This window comes from Stegodyphus dumicola, chromosome 3 (genome assembly GCF_044657685.1).
Source record: "Stegodyphus dumicola isolate Sdum_Otavi_A_Nest chromosome 3, ASM4465768v1".
NCBI lineage: Eukaryota > Metazoa > Arthropoda > Arachnida > Araneae > Eresidae > Stegodyphus > Stegodyphus dumicola.
In genome coordinates, this window is record NC_140770.1 from 29,253,300 (window position 1) to 29,273,637 (window position 20,338).

Sequence of the window (20,338 nt, forward strand, 5' to 3'; positions counted from 1 at the left end):
GCGCCAGGAGGCAGAGTAGGCCAGCATGGGGAGGCTAACAGCTAAGAAAGAGTGTTTATAGATTTTTCATTTAGCTGATAAGATGACGTTATACTTTGACAAAAGATTACCTTTTATTGATTTTTCCAGAAACAATTACCTTTATTAATCATTTGTAACCTTTGTATTTTTCTAGGCGTTCCAGCTTTTTTACTACATATACGATAGTTAATTCCTAGGTACGCTTAATGACACTTATCTTCGTATTTCATGATTAATTCAAAAAGCCTTAACTTTAGATGTAAATTCTCAATGTTTAACATCTATTTTAATTCCCTATATACTCACAATGTTACCTTATTTCTTAAAGCTTTCATAATACAGTCAAAAGTCTTTAATCCGAATGTCCATAATCCGGTTCTCAAAGCTACAAAATTTCTGCGCATGCACATAATACGTTAACGCATGCGCGTTTAATGTATAATGGATGGTATACGCTAAGCTAAAATTATCTATTTCAGTCAATGTTGCAGATTGCGTTGTTCCTTAATCTTCTAATTGGATCCGACTTATTATTTCTTGCAGACTGTTAGAGCAATTTTATAAAAGTAAGCTTGAACTTTCGATTATGTCAAAAAGGATTTCCGATTCTGAGCTACCTAAGCATCTACAAAGCGAAAGCATGTTTCGATGTCCATCAAACAAAAAGTGGAATTGCTGCAAAAAAATGGATAAAGGCATAGCCTTTGATTCTCTAACCATTCCGAAATATGTTTATCAATTTCATGCTGCTCTGCGGGGGGAAACCGATGCGCCGCGCAATGAACTGGAAGTTGATCTGTCAGCACTATCCTTATCTTCAGGCCAAATGTTTTTATTTTAATTGGCTTATAATTCCTTACTAAATGTAGTATTTCACCTCGATGTACTCCGTCTTTGATATGATTTATATCAAATTCCTCGTCATTATAAACATCACGATTACACATCAAATAGTTTTCTGCTTGCAATTTTCCAATTTCGACTATGCGTAATGCAAGCTTTACGCATGCACGCGTTGAAAGAAATGTTTAATAAAGTAAACAAATAAAGTTTTTTTTTTTGGAAAATTTTGATACCCTTTAGATCCTAATTGCTCTTTATTTCATAAATTACGGTTTAATATTTTTAATTTTATAATTTCTACATGGAATCTTACCAGATTAAAACTGATGATCTATAATCCGGAATCGCCGAAGTCCTGACGAGTCCGGATTAAAACTTTTAACCGTACCAGATTTACTTTCCGTAATCATAATTACATTACTCAGTTTTATTATTTATTTCACTTTACAAAGAATTTTTCCATGCCTTTTAACTCATTTGTCGCATTTTACAAGCATAATTATTCAGATTTGCGTTTTTATTTATTATATTATTTACACTATATACAAGACTTTTATTTGATTTCTTTGATACATTTTAATCTTCATAATTTCCAATATTGTCTTAATTTTAACATAATTCCTATATTTTCAGATAATATACATAACTTAATTTAATTTTAGATGTAAATTTTAACTTCTTTTCTACTTTTTAACATTTTCAGTTTCGAACATACTCTGAATTTTAGCTAATTTGCTATATTTTCAAACTATGTTCACGACTTGTTTTAACCTTCGTAATTTCAGATATGTTTTTCATTTTAGCTTAATTCCATCTTTATTTTTAACTTGTTTCGTATGTTTTGAACTTTCATAACTTTTAAAGTACTTTAATTTTGAACTTGTTTATTACATTTTCCTACAATACACATCAACTTTAGTTAACTTAAGATGTAATTTTTATACTTTTTCTCCCTTTCTAGTTTCCAACATACTCTAAATTTTAACTCTTTTTATTATAATTTTCGATTGTAATCATGCTTTAGATTTTATTATTTCAGCTAAATTTACCAGTGGACTGCTGGACACATGGCTTTTAACAGGGAGAAATTTCCCTCATGATAATAGTCAAAGCCATGTTTAGCTGTATTTCCATCAGCTTGTGTTAAACTCTTCCTGAGCATATCACTTCCTTTGGTTCTGTCTGGTTTGAGTTTTTTCTTGCAGAGGAAGGTCAGCACAGGAAATTTGAATCTTTCTTTCTATAGCTAAATTTTAAAATTTTTATGTTTATACTTATACAAGAGCATCATATCATGTGATTTCACTGTATTGTAACTCAACAGCTATGATAATTTCTAACAAATATGTAACCTAAAAGCAAAAGAGGTGTGCTATTTGTTTTTGTTACTAAAAGTCCACATGCTTTTCTAGTAAAAGCTTTCATAAGATAGTCGACATTATTTATAGCAGGCCAGCCAGCTTTCAAACTCCTTAGAACCTTTTTACAAGTAATGTTATGCTAAGCTATGAAAACCTTCACAAGACTATGCCATCATCTTTGTGAAGATCATTTTTAAAATTAAAATCATAATAATAAAGGTTCCAGTACCTACATGTAGCCAAAGTATGTGATTTCATTTTATATATTTTCAAGCACAAGGTGTTTGTGCTTGAAGGCAGTAAATCTGCATACATATCATTTGTAAATCTGTGCTACATGTTTCTTCCCCCCCTTTCTCTCTCTCTCTCTTTTTTTGGTGCATGTAGAGTAAAATATTTTCTGAGAAAATTCAACACTTATTAATTTATATTATCATTTTCAACTGATGTTTTACAATATAGTCAAAAATAAAAATAACCCACATCTGAGCAGCAGTAAATCTAACTTTTTATTTAGTAACTTTATCCATGCAATTATAATTGTAGATGTTTCAGCACTAAATTTAAAGATGTAAGAAGTTTATTATCACATGCATTTTTAAAGAAACAATGCTATTAAGAAAGATTCTTTAACTAGAAGTACTCTTGAGTTATGCAAAAACTTCTGTACAACATAATACAAGATAATTATTTAAGCAGTGATTTAAGTTTAAAATCCTTTGTATTTACAATATACAAATATTTCTCATAGCATTAAAAAGAACAAAACGGCACATACAATTCTTGATGAAATGGAAGACAAGTTCAAATAATTCGACAAAAAAAGCATCTGAAGGAAGTGCTACTGATACAATAAAAATGAAATGCAATGTTTCACAATTCTTTATCTTTGATTTTAGAAAAACAACAGTTTACAAGAAAAAGGTTATATAGTGATGTCTGATGTAAAAACTCATTACATTTGCATATATATCCAAACTCATCATGCAACTAATAGCTCCTTCATGCTTTTCTTACACAATATAACCCTGTAATTCCAATTACAGTTGAGAAAAAAAATTCATATCTATTAAGCACAAATATAATAGATATTGGTTTTTGACTTAATTTTTCACAAGTGCTCCATAAAAATTGCATATAATGTCAATATGCCTAAAAACAGTTTATTATCATCAGATTTTGAGTATTATATGTATTAACTGCTTTCTAATAAATACCTTATCATACATTTTAAGATCAGACTTGATGATATCACAAAGATACAAAACTACATACATTTTAAAACATTTTCACACATAATTTATAGCATGTTTTATGATTTTTTGCATTTCAGAGAAAATTCCAAAAGATAAGAGCATTGTACATATCACTCTGCAGTAGCATTATACATATTTTATATTTACTCTTTCAAATATATCATTGTTATGATGCAAAAATTTAAATACAGATTTCATACTATCATTTGGTCAAAACAAGCTGTACAATATAAAATTTTCCCTTTCTTAATTTTTTTAACACAAACACTTCTCAGTATTCTAATTAATTCAATAAATGTTACAAATAATTATTTTGTAACACTGATTGAACTACCTTATAGCTAATAATATATGATATTTAAATCTATGAATAAAATTATTCAACTCTAATCAAAATTTTAATTTCACAATATCTTTTGAAGCAGTAGAGATATCAAATATTAAATTATTATTTAAACAGAAGTTTTCAAGATTTATCGCAGATTTTTAAACTTTACTACGACTTACTTCTATATACATATTTTAGATATTAAGACTAAAATATTAATTCTTATATTTCTATTTCTTAGCTCAAATGAAATGATATGCTTTACATTATTGCTATTTTTTTGCAAAATGCACGCAAATCGCTTCTTTGTAACTCACTCACATAAAACTGGAATCTGTGTAGTGTTATAAAAGTTACATTTCAAAAGCTGATGCCCACAGCTTGCTGTTAACCACCACGATTTCTTTGTATTCATAATTAAATTTTCCAAGATTTGTCTCAAACTGAAAGGACAATTTTTAAATGATCAAAAAGCCATTAAATTAGCCCAAATACGCTTAAAATGTTTTTATGAATGAAAACAAACTTCTATGTTTAACAGAGTAGGAAAATTTCTTTTTCATTGAAGAACTGAAAAAATGTAAACAAAATACAGAACGGCTGTTTCATTACATAATAGTTAATGTAACCAATAATTATGACAGCAAAACAGTGCACTCAACATCATATATCTTATTTTTTAAAATCAATATAACACCCCTAATAAGAAAGTTATACGGAAATGCAACTTGGAAAGATCAGGTATTCAGAATAAAATGCTAATTTAAGAAGAGGGGAATAATAATAGTAATTATATATCTAGTCATTTCTATGAAATATAGCTGGATATTTCTTTTAACACATTTCCTGCTAATCACACACTGGCACATGATATGGTGATATTATCTAATAATCAATTATGCACCAGTGCATTGTAAAGTACACTTTTCCACGTCAGTCAGCTTCAGGTGAAGTTTAGGATACCCATCCTAGTAATGAACATATTAAAGACTAAAATTTTAATTTTTCAAACATGAATCCTGAAAAATCTATGCCTTATACTGTTATTATTAAAGGATACATCAAAAACTGATTATGAAATAAATCAGCAGCGTGCTTTATTATTTAATTTCTATTTATTAGATATTTCAAAATTTCCTTATGCTGTGTTTACCATCATCTTTATTGCTCCTTTATTTTTGACTTAAGCACATGCTGATAAGGCACATAGTATTAGCAACTACAAAAGAAATTTGTCATAAATATTTTTTTAAACGCTATTAATTGCAGTTTCTGCAGATGGCATTTATGCTTCCATTTAAGGTACGCTTTTGATACATCAGAAAAGACGGCTGAAGTAAAAACGATATATTTGCAGTATTACTAGATATTAATAAATCAACACAATATAAGAAGTAAATTAAAAAAAAAATATTCCTTCCTTACTTAAATGATAAATGAATTATTATACAGCATGCACACATAAAACATGAATGATTTTTAAGCACAAAGCATTACAGAATTAGCATTAAATCAAATAAATGCTTAATTTTATCAAAAGAATGAAATATGAGTTTTAATTATACAGTGATCATAAATTACAGCAAAAATATGAATTAGTTAAAATGAAAGTAATTTTTAAACTTTTTCTTTGGAAAAAATAAGTATTTAAATGTAAATAATATTCAATATATTTTCTTTGGAATAAATCACAGTTAGTAAAGATACATAAGATTCTAAACAAAATTATAATTTTCACCTGCAGATACAAAATATTTTGATCTATCAACTGAATATAATAGAAAATACATTTATCAAAACAAATATAATTAATAAAAACAAAATTTAAATTCTTATATATGTTTACAACAATGTTAAGGATATGTAAATACTGGCTACACATAAAATTATATATGCTGAAAACCTAATATAAAAACTTTTCAAAAGATACATGGATATAACAACAATTTTCACAAGTAGAAATTCAAAGCAACTTTATAAATTGACCCTTAGTCTAAAAGAAATAACATACAGTTATTATTTTTTTTAAATTTATAATCGATTAGAATTGCTACAGTACCTACAGCATAATACTTCAATTCTCCATTAATTTATTACTTCCCTTACCTGTATCTATTCACAATCTCTTAAAATCTTTTTATGTATAAAGTACTCATATATAAGTACTTTGTACATTTTCTTATAAGTAGTATCAAGTAAACTTGGTACCATTTTATGTATGCTTAGCAAATATCAGTATTTCTTTACTTTTTAATCTTTGGCAGTTTTAGTTTATTAATAATCATTTTTTTTTGTTTGTTATTGTTGTTGTAAATTTGAGTATGTTTTAGTGTATGAAAGAAACATTAAATTTATTACTTTGCTCTTTATACACCTACTGAAGATACAAAAGGCAATTACAAAATTCAATTCAACGATGGCATGATCGATACTTTCTCCTTTTTGACCAGGAATTTTCAAAGATTATATATAGTTTTTATCAGTAATTACGTTTGGGTCATGTTGAATTTGATAAATTATAGAAGAAAAAAAAAAAAAAAAAAAAAAAAAAAAAAAAATTAAAAGAAATAAACTGGCTTTGAAGTATATAATTTTAACAGATTTTAAAAATATATCATTAACTACAGTCTTATTATATTCTGTAACTACAAAAGCATCTGATAAAAAAATAAAATCCACGACTAATTTCTTTTCAATTAGACTGATTATTAGTAATGTAATAAAACTTAGAATTTACAAATGCTTGTATAAAATTATTTCAAGCAAAATTCACCTAATAAGCTGATATACAGATAGAGAAATAAAAAAAGTCAAAATTTTATAATAAAATTTATTTTGTATAAAGAGGGCTATGCATAACAATATAGACTCTTCAGTAGCATGTTCTTAAAAGAACATAATGACGTATACTATTTGAAATATATAAGCAAAATGTTACATTTAATAAACAGTATTTTATTTTTCAAATGATTTAAAACTGTCTACAAATGTATCATTATTTTATACTTCAAATGCTGAGATTGCACACTCTGGACAAGAAATAGGACAGTTCTGTGTCTCCCTTTCCACTGGGCTCACTGACAAAATTTAACCTGGGTTTTTCATGCCACAAAAGTGCAACTTAGGATCCATATGAGATTTAGGTATAGCATTGTTCTAACATAGGAGTTTACACAGAAAATCGGGCCTTTTCTGATTTGACATACCGATTTTTTTCCCCATATTTTGATTCTACGATTCAAATGATACGTAAATATTAAATTGTATGAAACTTGCTGAAAAATTTACCGAGAAATTTATCTTGGCTCACTTTTTTTACTTTGTACCAAGATTAATTCACTGGATGATATTCTTAATTTATGGCAACCTACTTTCCTTTCACTTTCAATTACATTTACAAAACTTGGCCACTTTGGCATTATTTGAGTTATAGAATCAAAACATGGAAAAATTACATATGTCATTTCAGAAAAAGTACCATTTTGTGTCAAAATATCTATGTTAGAACATTATATATAAATCTAATATATGTCCTAAGTGACACTATTGAGACATGAAAAACACTCAAGTTAAATTTCGTCAATCGGCCCAGTAGAACGGGAGATATAGAACTGACAGCTCCCCGTTTTTTTGCAAAGTGTACATCAGTCTTTTAGATTCTGCATTTACTTGCAAAATACTTTCTTTAAAACTATTCTCTTCTAATAAGAGAGCTAATCAGGCATTTTTTGCACACACAGAACATATGAATTTCTGATTTAAATACATTTATGTACAATTTTTGAAGTTACAAAGAAAGCAATGAGAAAATACTATTAATATAATAAAATGCAGTATGAAAATTACTGCCTTTTTAACCACTGGGGGGGGGGTAACAAAAATGAATGGAAATGCAGAACTGACAATGTAAATAATAATCTATCTATATTCTCATCATATCTAAAAATATTATAAAATTGCTTTCATGTGACTAATGTTTGCTAAAACAGCTAAATGTTAAAAAATGCAAATATCAAACAATTTCATACATTACATGTTAAACAGCTAAAAAGATATTACACAAAATATAATGAAATATAATTAAAATAACACATGAAAATATATACCATAGTGTAAAATGCAGATTACAGGGCTCTCTCAGGAAACACATAACAGATGTTTATCACAAAATTATTTACAAAACTGTCATTACAAACACTATTATTTTGAGCAGTGACACTGCAACAGATAAACCAGACACATAACACAAAATGATAGTTCTATTTAATAATCTACAGAAAAACATTTTATAATGAAAAGAAGTATATATAATTAATAAAATATCATATAATATTGCAGATAAGACAATAAAACAAAGAAGCATTACAAATCCAAAAAAGATCACAATGCAATTACTTGCTGTGTTCCTATAATTTAGCCAACATAACATCAGATACACCTATTTTTCAATACTTAAAACAATAATAATAATAATAATAATAATAATAAAAAAGTTGAAGAACTGGAAACTCTACAAATAAATAAAGTTTACTACAGTAATATCAGAGGCAGCATTCACAATTAACTAAAAATCATGACTAATCTATGATTAACTGCTAAAGAACGAACAAAAGAGGCACAATCCACATTATAATTAAGACAAAAATACCATTATTTACTAGTACAGTCAAATACTGAAAATATGCCAACCTGAAATCCGCATTACCTCTGAAAATATAAACATTCAGTTTATAGGTTCTGGAAACCGCAACATTGAGTATGAAATATTGAAGAAAAAATACTTACCAAATAATGACGTCATAATTACTGAATAATAATGAGTCATAATGGAAATACTAAATTATTGACATCTTGATAAAAGTTTTTCCCCCTCTAATCTGCATCGAAGTAAGAAAGCAGACGATTCACTCAACTCTTCTTTCAAGTTCACGATTCACGTTGTTGTATTTTCTGAGCTTTGTGATTTCACGAGATTATTTAGAACTGTCTTTTTTTTTTTTTTTTATCGAGATATTTTGTGAATAAATTAAGAATATTTTAAATTTCAGCCCTTTTTAATACAATTACAGATAAGAAACGCACTCATGATTTTACTGCTTGCAACGTTGAAAAACGTAAACACGTTGCATTGATGGTAATGCAAACTCTGCAAAAGATGGAGACAGGTGCTACTCCTCGGTTTAGAGCAGAATCGTATGGAATTGCAATACAATTGTGTATGATATACGGAAAAATAAAGAAAAGCTGTTGAAATTTTACAGCAACAGTGAGTCTAACACCGGTATCTGAAACCGGAAATTTTTGCACGAGGCGAAATCGGTAAACCTCGATGCTGTGTATATATATAATACAATGAATAATAAGTTATTGCTATAATGTATATAATAATTTAATTAAATGTATCTAAATTATATTTATCCAAATATCTTATTTATTTTGCACTTTTAGTCTGAATATTATGATTTATCTTTTCTGTCTTGAAATCCGCAAAACCTCTGGTCCCGAGCTTTGCGGGTTTCTGGAATTCTACTGTATTTTCAAGTAGTTATACTGTAAATGATGAAAGAAAAAATATCATTAGTAAAAAAGAAAACAAAGTCATATACCTTTAAAGAACAATACTTACAAAAACATTTGAAAAATGTCATTGAGTTCAATCTTGGATAAAAATATTGGTTAGACCTTTTTATTTCTTATTGTACAATGTATAAATCACATACTGCTGTGGAAAAGAAAAAAAAAAAAAAAAAAAATCTTCGGAAATACTATTACATTATCTGCTATCCTGCTGTTAACCGATGTACTTTTCTTTTCCTTTTTGTATTCTCCATAGATAGTTTTATATTATGTTGAAGGCCAGTGACAGTAATTTCTCCATTATTCTGCAATAAGCAAACTACTTGCAGAGGATTTATTTTGCCAGGAGTTAAATGTACAACAAAATGCAGACAAGATATTGGCTGCAGAGAAATGCTTAACTTTAAACAGCAGAAACAAGCTAAGCATCGAAATAAATAAATTAGTTTTTTACACAGATTTTCAGCAAAGATTTAGGCTGCATTAGGCTTTAGTTTTAAGCTTTACATATTCCAGAACTACCTCCCTTCTCAGTATAAAAGTTATTTTATTATAACATTCTTCACTAAAATATTATTTACTGGGAACATTTACAATTTTTTTAAAGCTTCTTTTTAGAAATGTTTTTATAACTATTCTTTCAGAAAGAAAATTTTCAATAATTACAACAAAATATTCCAAAAATCTAGTTTCAATTTATAAGACCTGTGGAAAATCAGTTTATGAGATAAGTAAACACTATTGAAAGAATACAATATTTTAGATAATAGCTTTAAAACTATAGGTAAAAAAAGGTAAAAAAGGATAACTAAAAAAGGTACTGCACATATTTCAGGCTTCTCTATCACACTTCATTGAGCTTCAATCAAGTGAACCCCATACCACCACAAAATACGAAGTATCACACCACATAAAAAAATTCTCATATGTGCAGTAAACAAGTCTGCATTTCCTCTGAATACAAACCTAACAATAGCTTTTGAATTAGAAATCTCAGAAATGTGAAGCAGTGGAGGAGGTATTCTTGAAAACATTTTGTTTTCTGGGGGTTTAAAATACACTTTTAATATCAAATGAAACATTCACTGTACTTTTAAGTAAAGCCATATAGTGCACTCATCATAATATTTATACTATCTGCATCCACTGAAAATCATGCAGACTTTCGGCACTTGGTTTTTGGTATACCGGTAAGGGAAATTTTCCAGTAAAAAATAAAAATAAATCTCTCAAAACAAATACTTTACATTTTCTTTGCAAACAGCAAAACCACTAGAGAACTTTTAAAAATCACAATGCTATTTTGCATGTGAAATTAAATTAATATATTAAAAAAATTACTTCATCATATTAGTTATTTTATGACACAACTCAAATAAAAATCCTTTATTTCCAATAACATCAAAATAATCTTAGTTATAAACAAGTTATTTATTTATGACAACAGACTTTTAGATAGCTATACTTGAGAGGAATAATTTATGAAGGAGATTTAACAGGTTGTATTCAAGCTACATATGAGGAAAACAGTAAAATAACTATGCAGTTATTTATATTACAGAAATTTGTTTCTTGCATCATCTCCTCTAGAATGGCGGGGAGCTGAGTTTCGAGAGAGGAACCCCAGGATTCCACAATTTCGTGGGAAGCTATTTTGACCATCTCATCTTTGTACGACTTTAATTAGGTGACATATTAATTAAAAACTCTGAAAACATTAATTTTTGCACTCATTTTTCTGAGTGGCAATAGTTTTGTATGTTGGAGATAAAAATTTGCTTTATTTTGAAAAGTGTTGCCACTGCTCTTCAAATTATAGAGTTTGTTAATAAAAAATTTGTACATTTTACAAAATATGAAATAAAAATAGGATTGCCAAATATTAAACATATTATTATTATATAGGGTTATATAATGACACTGACAAAAGCATGCAATTACATGTGATGTCATTATATGTCGATGATTTTTTGTTAATGTCAGCATTTTAAATAAATAGCTGCTATTGCCGATTTTTTGTTTCAGATTAAGATAACTGACACGATATGTTATTGCAATGTTAAATCTTTTACTAATATTCAGAAACAGTTGCTATATTGCATTAAATTTAAATCATGACATCATATGTATACATATTATCCTAAAGTGTCAAAAATTTTTGTTTCCTGGTTTGGCAACAAAAAATTATTTACGAATTAGTTGTAGCTTGGAAAGACTGAATTGATCTCATTCATATTGAAATATTTTTATACATTTCCTTTTCAGGAGCACATAGAGCTTATAAATTTTGCTTTGGCCGCAGCCCGTTAGTTTATTCATAAAATGAATCCTGATGAACATTATGACATACTTAGGTGATAGCAGAAAAGCAATGTATCAAATGTTTTTCAACAAAAATAACAATCATTTCTGACACATTTTCAGACAATATCAGAATACAAATATGCATTGACTTAAATATATAGAGACATGAATTTGGAATTTCCAGGAAAGGAAGACAGACCTGGAAATATTATGATTATTATTCTCTGATTTATAGGATATAACACAGCAAATAGTATTATTCAGATCTTCATAAAAGATGAACATCACAAGCGCATTTTAATATGAACTTAAACACTATATTACAGTAACATCTTAAAGATATTGGCAAATTCTAATATTGACAAAAACCAAGCAACACATAAGTCACAAAAATAAGTAAAAATGTCAACAACACATTTTATACAACAGACTTTAAATTTGAACATTACACTATAAAATTTTATATAAAGTAATCTAGATATACATATATATATATATATATTCATTTATTTTATGCATGTATGTATGTAATGCTAAAGTATCACAGATGATACCTTTGGCTAAATTACCAAATTCTGTATTCAGAGAGCTTTGCCTACTTTTAAAATCTTCATAAAAAAGGTAGTTTTACAACAATTACATAGTGCTGAGCAAGAAATAGTGCTTTAGTTGCATATATTTTATAGTCTGCAAGAAAACAGTACACACTGCACAAAAAAAGGGGGGACAGTTTTGTATTTCCTGATCTACTGGGCCGACTGACGAAATTTAATTTGCATTTTTCACATTTGGAAAATGTTACTTAGGATATATATTAGATTTATATAAAATATACTGTTCCAACATACATATTTTGATTCAAAATTGGACTTCTGAAATGATGTACCAATTTTTTTTCAATATTTCGATTCTACGACTCAAATTATGACTAAAATTTTGTAAAATTTGTTGAGAAACTTGCTGAGAAATTAAAAAACTTAGCTTGCAGCAATCTTTTCAATTTGCACCAGGAATAATTCATTTGGCGAAATTTTTAATTTTTGGTAACCAATTTTCCTTTCCCTTTCATGGTGCACGAGTGGGGAAGGTGTATCAATCATCCTTTCAAATAATTTTAACAAAGTGTGTAAACTACATTTGGCATTATTATCGTTTATAACAAATATGTCAAATTTCAAAATGTGTCAATATATAAATTCCCATATATCTTGAGAAATTTTGAATAAAAAAAACTCTAATTTTTGCAGGCATGCTTAGAAATACTTCTACCTTAATAGTAAAAATTTTACAGGTTATATATAATTAAAAAAAATACTAAAAAATACAAATTTCAAAAACAATTCAGAAAAAAGCTTTAATTTTATTTTTTTATTATTATTTATTTAAACTTAAATTTCATATTTGAACGAAGAAATATCAAGATAAGTTTAATAAAAGAAGAGGTATTAATAAATATATGCCAAATTCAATTAACATTGAGAAGAAAAAATTTCAAGAGGTAAATTTTTTAAAAACTACTTGTGCAACTTTTAGAAAACTTGGCACTTTGGCATAATTTGATTTCTAGAATCGAAATGTAGAAAAAAATAGATATGCCATTTCAAAAAGAAGAAGGCCCCGTTTTGCATCAAAATACATATGTTAGAACAATATTATTATGTAAATCTAATGTATATCTCACACTTTCGAGACACAAAAAATGCAAGTTAAATTTCATCAATCACCCCAGTAGAATGGGAGATATAGAACTACCCCCTTTTTTTTTTTGATGCAAGGCATACATTAACAGATTCATTTTTCACAGCACAGAATGCACTTGCATAGTACAGTTTGCTACATTTAACATTAAATAAAACAGAATTTTGAAAAATTATAATCAGTTACCTTCACAAACTCTCATATTTCTATATTAAAATTATGAAACAATGAAAAAGATTGTCATGAAAATAACATGACTATTTAATATACATACAGGGTAAAATTTACAACATATTACTTTTGCTTAACTTTCTAAATTAATAATTAAGAATGACTATGATGGACTATGAATGACTCTTTCATTCTATTCCATTATTTAAATCGTATAATATAAATTTAAAAAAAGTATATTTTATTTCTTATTTTTCATCTCAAATATTCCCCAACACAGACTGCATATTAAATAGTAAAACAGGAAATTTGAGCTGATAACAGAATTCTGCCATTTCATTACAGCATTCAACAACGTCTCAAATTATGTAACAGGAAGAAAGGGATTCTATATAAAAGTTACCTATTTAACCCTTAATCAGCAATATGGCTTCTTATGGACTATACAAAATAAAATACTATATATTTCGATCCATACGCTGAGCATTCATAAGAAAAATTTTCTACTTAAGTTTGGGGATCAGCTCACACATAAGTTCAGAATTATTTCTAAATCAAATTTCTTAATATTAGTACCTAATTGGTATATATTTCAGCAACTCAGCATTTTTTACCTGAAGTAAATGGTGAATGTCACTGCCCTCCATTTAACCATTACTGCCGTTGTTATCTGCCTTACGGTTAGTAGCATCTTCAGATTAGTCCTTAGTATTTGGTAAAAATGGTAACTTTAAGTGTAAAATTAGCAGAATATGGAGTCCTTTTTTTTTTTCAGGCATTAAGTCAGTCATTTAAGTTGAACAAATGAAGGGATATATTTTACTCATAAAAGTGAGAGTGCAACTGAGGGAAAAATATCTTATAAGAGCTCAAGAATGATTGCCACAACTGAAAATCAAATTAAAATTTACTATGTTCCAATCAAGTGTAGCTTAATGTAGTTATATTTGTAAACAACTATTTTGATAGTACTAAATGATGAGCAAAAAATGCTCTTCAAAAAAGCAAGACAATTCAATTAATTTAATATAACCAGAACATACAAATAGGTACTTTCACAGCATTGTAATTATGAAAACAGAAAAATTTACTTATAAACTGTCCACATCGTCTTTAAAGCAATCGTTTATGATTTGCTCAAAATGTTTATCAGAAATTATTTGACCAAACTTGAACCCCTAATCTTAATACTTAGAATGCATCTCTAGTTGAAAGAGAACATGCCAATGTTAAACTAAAAACTGAAGGGCAAGGGAATCTTAGCAAATGTTTTCATGGATTTTTTGTTTTGTGAGCAGCAAGGAAAATGGGGAAATATTCTGCAGAAAATTAGGGATTTCTGTCTGATAATTCTCAAAACTGACAGAGTTAATCAGAATCTATACCCAATTAATGTTGCTTTTTCTGCTTAATTTTAAATGGTTAATTAAAATTGAAACCAAGCTGTTTGGTGAATCAGTCCCTCACTTGACTACATTTCTCTGAAAAACAAATTTTGATAAAATTTTGTAAATGTAGTGAAACCTTACTAAAACTATCATTCAAGGATCCAAATGATTTTAGTCTTCTGTGTAGATGGACATGACTACAATATAATGTACCAAGTAACAGACCATCAAAGCGTAATTTGTATTTGTAAGCTCTTTTTTAATATGCATAAAAATGATTTTTTGAAATTTATATTATGAAGCTGGTTTAAGAAAAACTTCAAAATGCACAATATTTGAGAATATTTAGAACATAAATTTCTGCCCCTCTCTTTAACAAAGAATTAACCAGAGTGCTATCTCATTCTGAAGTCCATGGTAAAAACGAACACTTTTTTTCGGAGAAGGTGATTTTTATATTAAGACGTAAATAATTATTTTTTAATCCCCAAAAATAATTAATTTAATTAGATGATACAAAACTATTATAACATTCTGACCTTAAATTATATATAACAGTAAAACCAATGTGATCATTAAATATATATCTCCGTAAAATACACAGTTGTTTTTTTAAACAAATCTATATTTATCAAGATGTAGGTTTATTTTAGGATTTCTTGCACTTCACAGGGACTCTCATGAGCATTTTGCCTATGAAAAACATCATAGGATTGCTGTTTTAAGAGACTTCAGGGAAAAACTACTGAGGATGTCTTTTTCATTATTAACAATTAAAAGTTACATAAAAATACTTTTTTTTTTTTTTTTATGTTTCACATTACCATACTTCTTTTCTGTCTTGATTTAATATTTATTTTAATCTTTATACAAAATAGTGAGCAGTTTTCTACAAAAAAAAAAAAAAAAAATTATACTTAAAACATCTACCATGTATATCAGATACTGTATACAATAGTAAATCAAATATACTCTTCCCATATTCAATACTAATTTAATTTCTAATAATATTTATTAATATACAAAAATGCAAATCTAGAAAATTTCTATTTTTTCTTTTTTTAAAAAAAAGAATGAATTTCTTTGTGATTATTTTGATTTTCATGCTCCTGAACAATAAAAGCAGATCTTTACTTACTCAGCACTTGAATTATCACAGTAGAGCTTCTAAAGTTTGCCAGTTTTTTTCATTAGAGCCATATTTTATTAGTTTCATTTAAACATTAGCCTCATAAGAGATTCGAATTTTCTTAATCATTTTACAAAAGATAATTACAAAAAATTCATTTAAAATTAACATCTGAAATCATGAAGCATTAGAAAATACAACCATTTACGAATACACATTTTTTATTTCAAAAGCTTTAAAGGTAAGAAAACTGCCTTACATAAATATACTGAAATAAAATTTGGGTAACTATTATTCAAATATAGTTTATCTATACACATAGATTTTTCTTTTGACTCGGATGCAGCCAAACTTTAAAAGCAATACTGAATAGTTTTTTCTTCCCCTTCTATCAAACATAGTTCTTAGAAGCTTAAAAAACACAGTTGCTACATTAATATCTAAGGAAATTTAAAAGCACTGATATTGCTTGAGTAAATGGAGTGATACCACAGTCTTATTTGCATATGGTGCATATGAAACCCAGTTTACGATGGTTCAGTTTTCATGGGCGTTGGAGAAGCAGTTCCTGTTTGGCTACTGGCATCCACACCTTCATTTGACTGCACCACTGGGAAGAAACGTTCTAAAAGATTTTTTTAAAAAAGAATAAAAACTGAAATTTAGATTTTCGATCAATATCAGATCTTGTTTTATATGTAAATGATACTATAATAAACTTTTCTCTAATTGCACTGGATTAGTTTTTTAAATGAACGAGTAAAGTTTTATATATTCATAGCTTTTCTTTTACAGTTTTCCTTCCCTTTTAATAGTATGTTAGCATTAGAATCATAATTTTATTGCATTGTGATATTTATATGACTTTTCCAAGATATCATGAATACCAAAACTTCCTATAAAGTTGAATAAATCAGCAAGTTCCTCATTTTTTTAACTTTCTAATATTTTTACTCAAGTAAATTTTCATATTTAAATTAACTCTTTCACAGTACCTTCCAGTATTCAAACAAAAAGTAACTGTATTCTAAAAATCCAAGGAAGAACTTTGAAAATTGAACTATCTCCAAACTCTGTTTTCTGTCAAAAGTCATACTGTTACCTGTCAGCATCATTAAACAGCTTTGATGCCAAATAATTCTTTTTCAAACTTAAAAAAGGCTTAATTAGTGTGATATGTCAATGAATGTAAAATATACTGTGTTGGCTTAAAAAAAAAAAAAAAAGCCCTGGAATCATCAGTGTGAATATGATAAAGAAAATGGGTCTTCTAATGTTTTGCAGACTAATAAGAATTATTGAATATATTTTAAAACTTAGATACTTTCCAAAAGATTGGAAAATTGTAATCATTTCACCGCTTCAAAAATCTGGAAAACCATCAGACCACGTGACCTATTGGTCAATAAGATTGCTACCCATTCTATGCAAAATAACAGAGAAAGTTATATTGGACAGCATGAATGAATTTATATCACTGCAAGAAAAATCATTATCCCATCTCAATATGGATTTAGAAAAAAAATCATTCTACGACTCTACAACTTTACAGAGTGGTTGAACTCCATCTCCAGTGGCCTGCAAAATAACATCCATACTCCAGCAGCATTCTTAGATATAGCCAAAGCATTTGATCGTGTTCCGCTGGAAGGACTACTTTACAAGCTAATCATTCTGGGAATCCCAGAACATATCATCTCACTCATTAAATCCTATCTTGCTGATAGAACATTTGTCGTTCGCATTAATCAAACACATTCTGCTAAAAGAAATATTAAAGCTGGCATGCCTCAGGGATGCCTTCTTTCACCAACATTATTTAATATTTATGCAAACGACATACAACACTACTCTCGCCATGTATGCTGATGATACAGCGATTCTTACTTAAAGTGCTTCACTCAGCAATACAACAGCTACAAGAACACATACATGCTATTGAGTCCTGGCTTACAGCCTGGAAAATACAAATTAATGTCAATAAATCAGAAGCTGTATTATTTTCAAAGAAGATCTATGTCCACGGATGTGTCACCATGTTCGACGAAAGAATTCCCTGGGACAAGCATACCAAATACCTAGGTGTTATTTTGGATAGGAGACTCACTTTTTTACCCCACATTAAACACATAATTTCAAAGTTTTGAGGTAGTAGAAGTACACTTCCCCATTAATCACAGTGTTTTAAATATCGATCATAAATTACTCATTTATACGGCCGTATTGCGTCCCATTATAACTTATGCATGCCCTGTCTGGGGATATTTATGTAAAACTCAGCTAGATAGACTGATTTCAATAGAAAACAATACTTTAAGAATTATAGCAAAAGCCAAATGGTATGTTAGATATGAAGCAATTCGTAGAGAACTCAACGTCATTTATATTAATGAGTTCATGAAAAATATTTCAAAAAAATTCTTTAAAAATCTGCAGAAGTCTCAAAATCCTAGCATACCAAATTTGACGTACGATGTGAATTCAGTTGCAAACAGGAGAAGACCCAAAGCCATTCTTAGGAATGTGCCGTAAGTCTTAATTTATTTACTTAAAAAAAATCTTTAAAAATAACTAACTTAATGTTAATAATATTTACATATAAATTTCTAATTTAATTCATACACTCTAAATTCACAAAAATCACAGCTTGCATGTGACACCCCTTAACCTATCAGAATTTAGCAACTCCTCAACCATGCATTGGATATTCCAGCATCACATGACCATCCACAACTTCAGCCAGTTCTGCCTTCTCTTCGCCACAGCTCGGATGTCTCCAGTGAAGGGCGCTACGCCTCTCGTCGCCGAACGGTGCCTAGTACTTTCGATGCTACGATCTGATCCTCCGGCCACTGCCTTTCAATTGCTTATGTCATCCGTTCAGTCGATTTATTGCACAAATCTTCAACTTAATTGCTTATCATGGACTTGCCTTGAAAAAAGATTACTATAGTTGCCTACTTTAAGATATGCCTTTATGCATCATAAGAAATAAAAGTTTGAAAAGTGACATAAATTCGATGGGGATAGGACACTCGAGTCCAGACGCCCGTTGCAACAAACGCCTCATTCAAGGAAAACTTCTACTACTTTCTACTATGACACTGAGAGTTACTATTTTAAGACAGTGAGTGACTGCAGTTTTGTAAATCTCAAATTTCTTAATGGGGTGTAAATCTTTCTATGATGACTATCCACAGTTTCAGAAAATTTTGGTTGCTTGTGGAAACGACCATCTTAGAAAAGAAATAATCCATAGTTGCAATTATTGATTTACATAAAGAATTTATCCTGTTGCAGCCTGTTAAAGAAATCCCTCTTAGAGTCTATTAAAAATACTGAAGTGTATTATATATTTGTATATTAATAATTATATAATAATAAAACTACAAATTAATAACGACAAAAAGCATAAATGCTTTAATTTATACTTAATTTCTTAATTTTATCTAGTGAATAATATTTAAAAAAATATATATAAAGTATATAAATATATATATATATATAAAGTTTGTTTAGTAATTTCTAAAATACTTACAATGAAATCTGCTTAGTTAATTATTTTTTTTCTCTTAAAAGTGTTCGGAAGGGCATTTTATTATACTTGCACCTTTTTGCCAGATGTATATCTTGAATGCCCTTTTATCTTATTTCTAAATTTAATATTTCTACTTTTTGTTCTGCAAGCATCTTAATATAAGGTTAATCAGCCAAGAACTACTATTGAACATAGGTCAACATTCATCAATAGTGCTGCAACTTTGAAAGAAAAACAAGGGATTACAGTAATTCCTTGCTTTCAGCTGCATGGAAGAGAAAATAGAAAAAACTAAAATTAAGACATTTAAATGATTGCCAATGATCTCACTAAGCTTACAAGGAAGTTGTAATGGATGTATATTATCCCTCTGCACTCAAAGTACTCCTCACAGGCACTGCCAAAGTTTGGCTTGTACTCAAAGTGTGCCTCTCAGGCACGCCAGCAACATACTGCACTGAAGATCAAGCGATTGTAATTTACATCTAAATTTTAGGTGCATGTGATTTAATGTTTTGTTGATTTTGAGTATTTAATAATTTGTTTAGATGGGGGGGGAAAAAATTTATCAGGACCAAAAATGTGATGGAAGAAGCGTTGTTTCAAGAAACACAGTGATGATGAATTTACTGCAGATGAATATGAATGTGAATATGATGACAGCAACATTATTCCACTAGTGAAAAAGTATTTCAATATAAGTGATTCTATTGAAAGTGATGCT

At 28.4% G+C, this 20,338-nt stretch overlaps 1 protein-coding gene across 4 annotated transcripts in view; it reads right to left on the reverse strand.

Annotated features, from left to right (window-relative positions):
- Positions 1 to 2,709: 2,709 nt before the first annotated feature.
- LOC118193019 (nuclear factor 1 X-type-like) overlaps positions 2,710 to 20,338 on the reverse strand; it is a 50,850-nt gene continuing 33,221 nt past the window's right edge. For all 4 annotated transcript variants that reach the window (XM_035364054.2, XM_035364056.2, XM_035364055.2 and 1 more), the window contains one exon: positions 2,710 to 16,701. In XM_035364054.2, the coding sequence (XP_035219945.2) occupies positions 16,604 to 16,701 (98 nt within the window). In that variant the 3' untranslated portion in view covers positions 2,710 to 16,603. The remainder of the gene's footprint in view (positions 16,702 to 20,338) is intronic.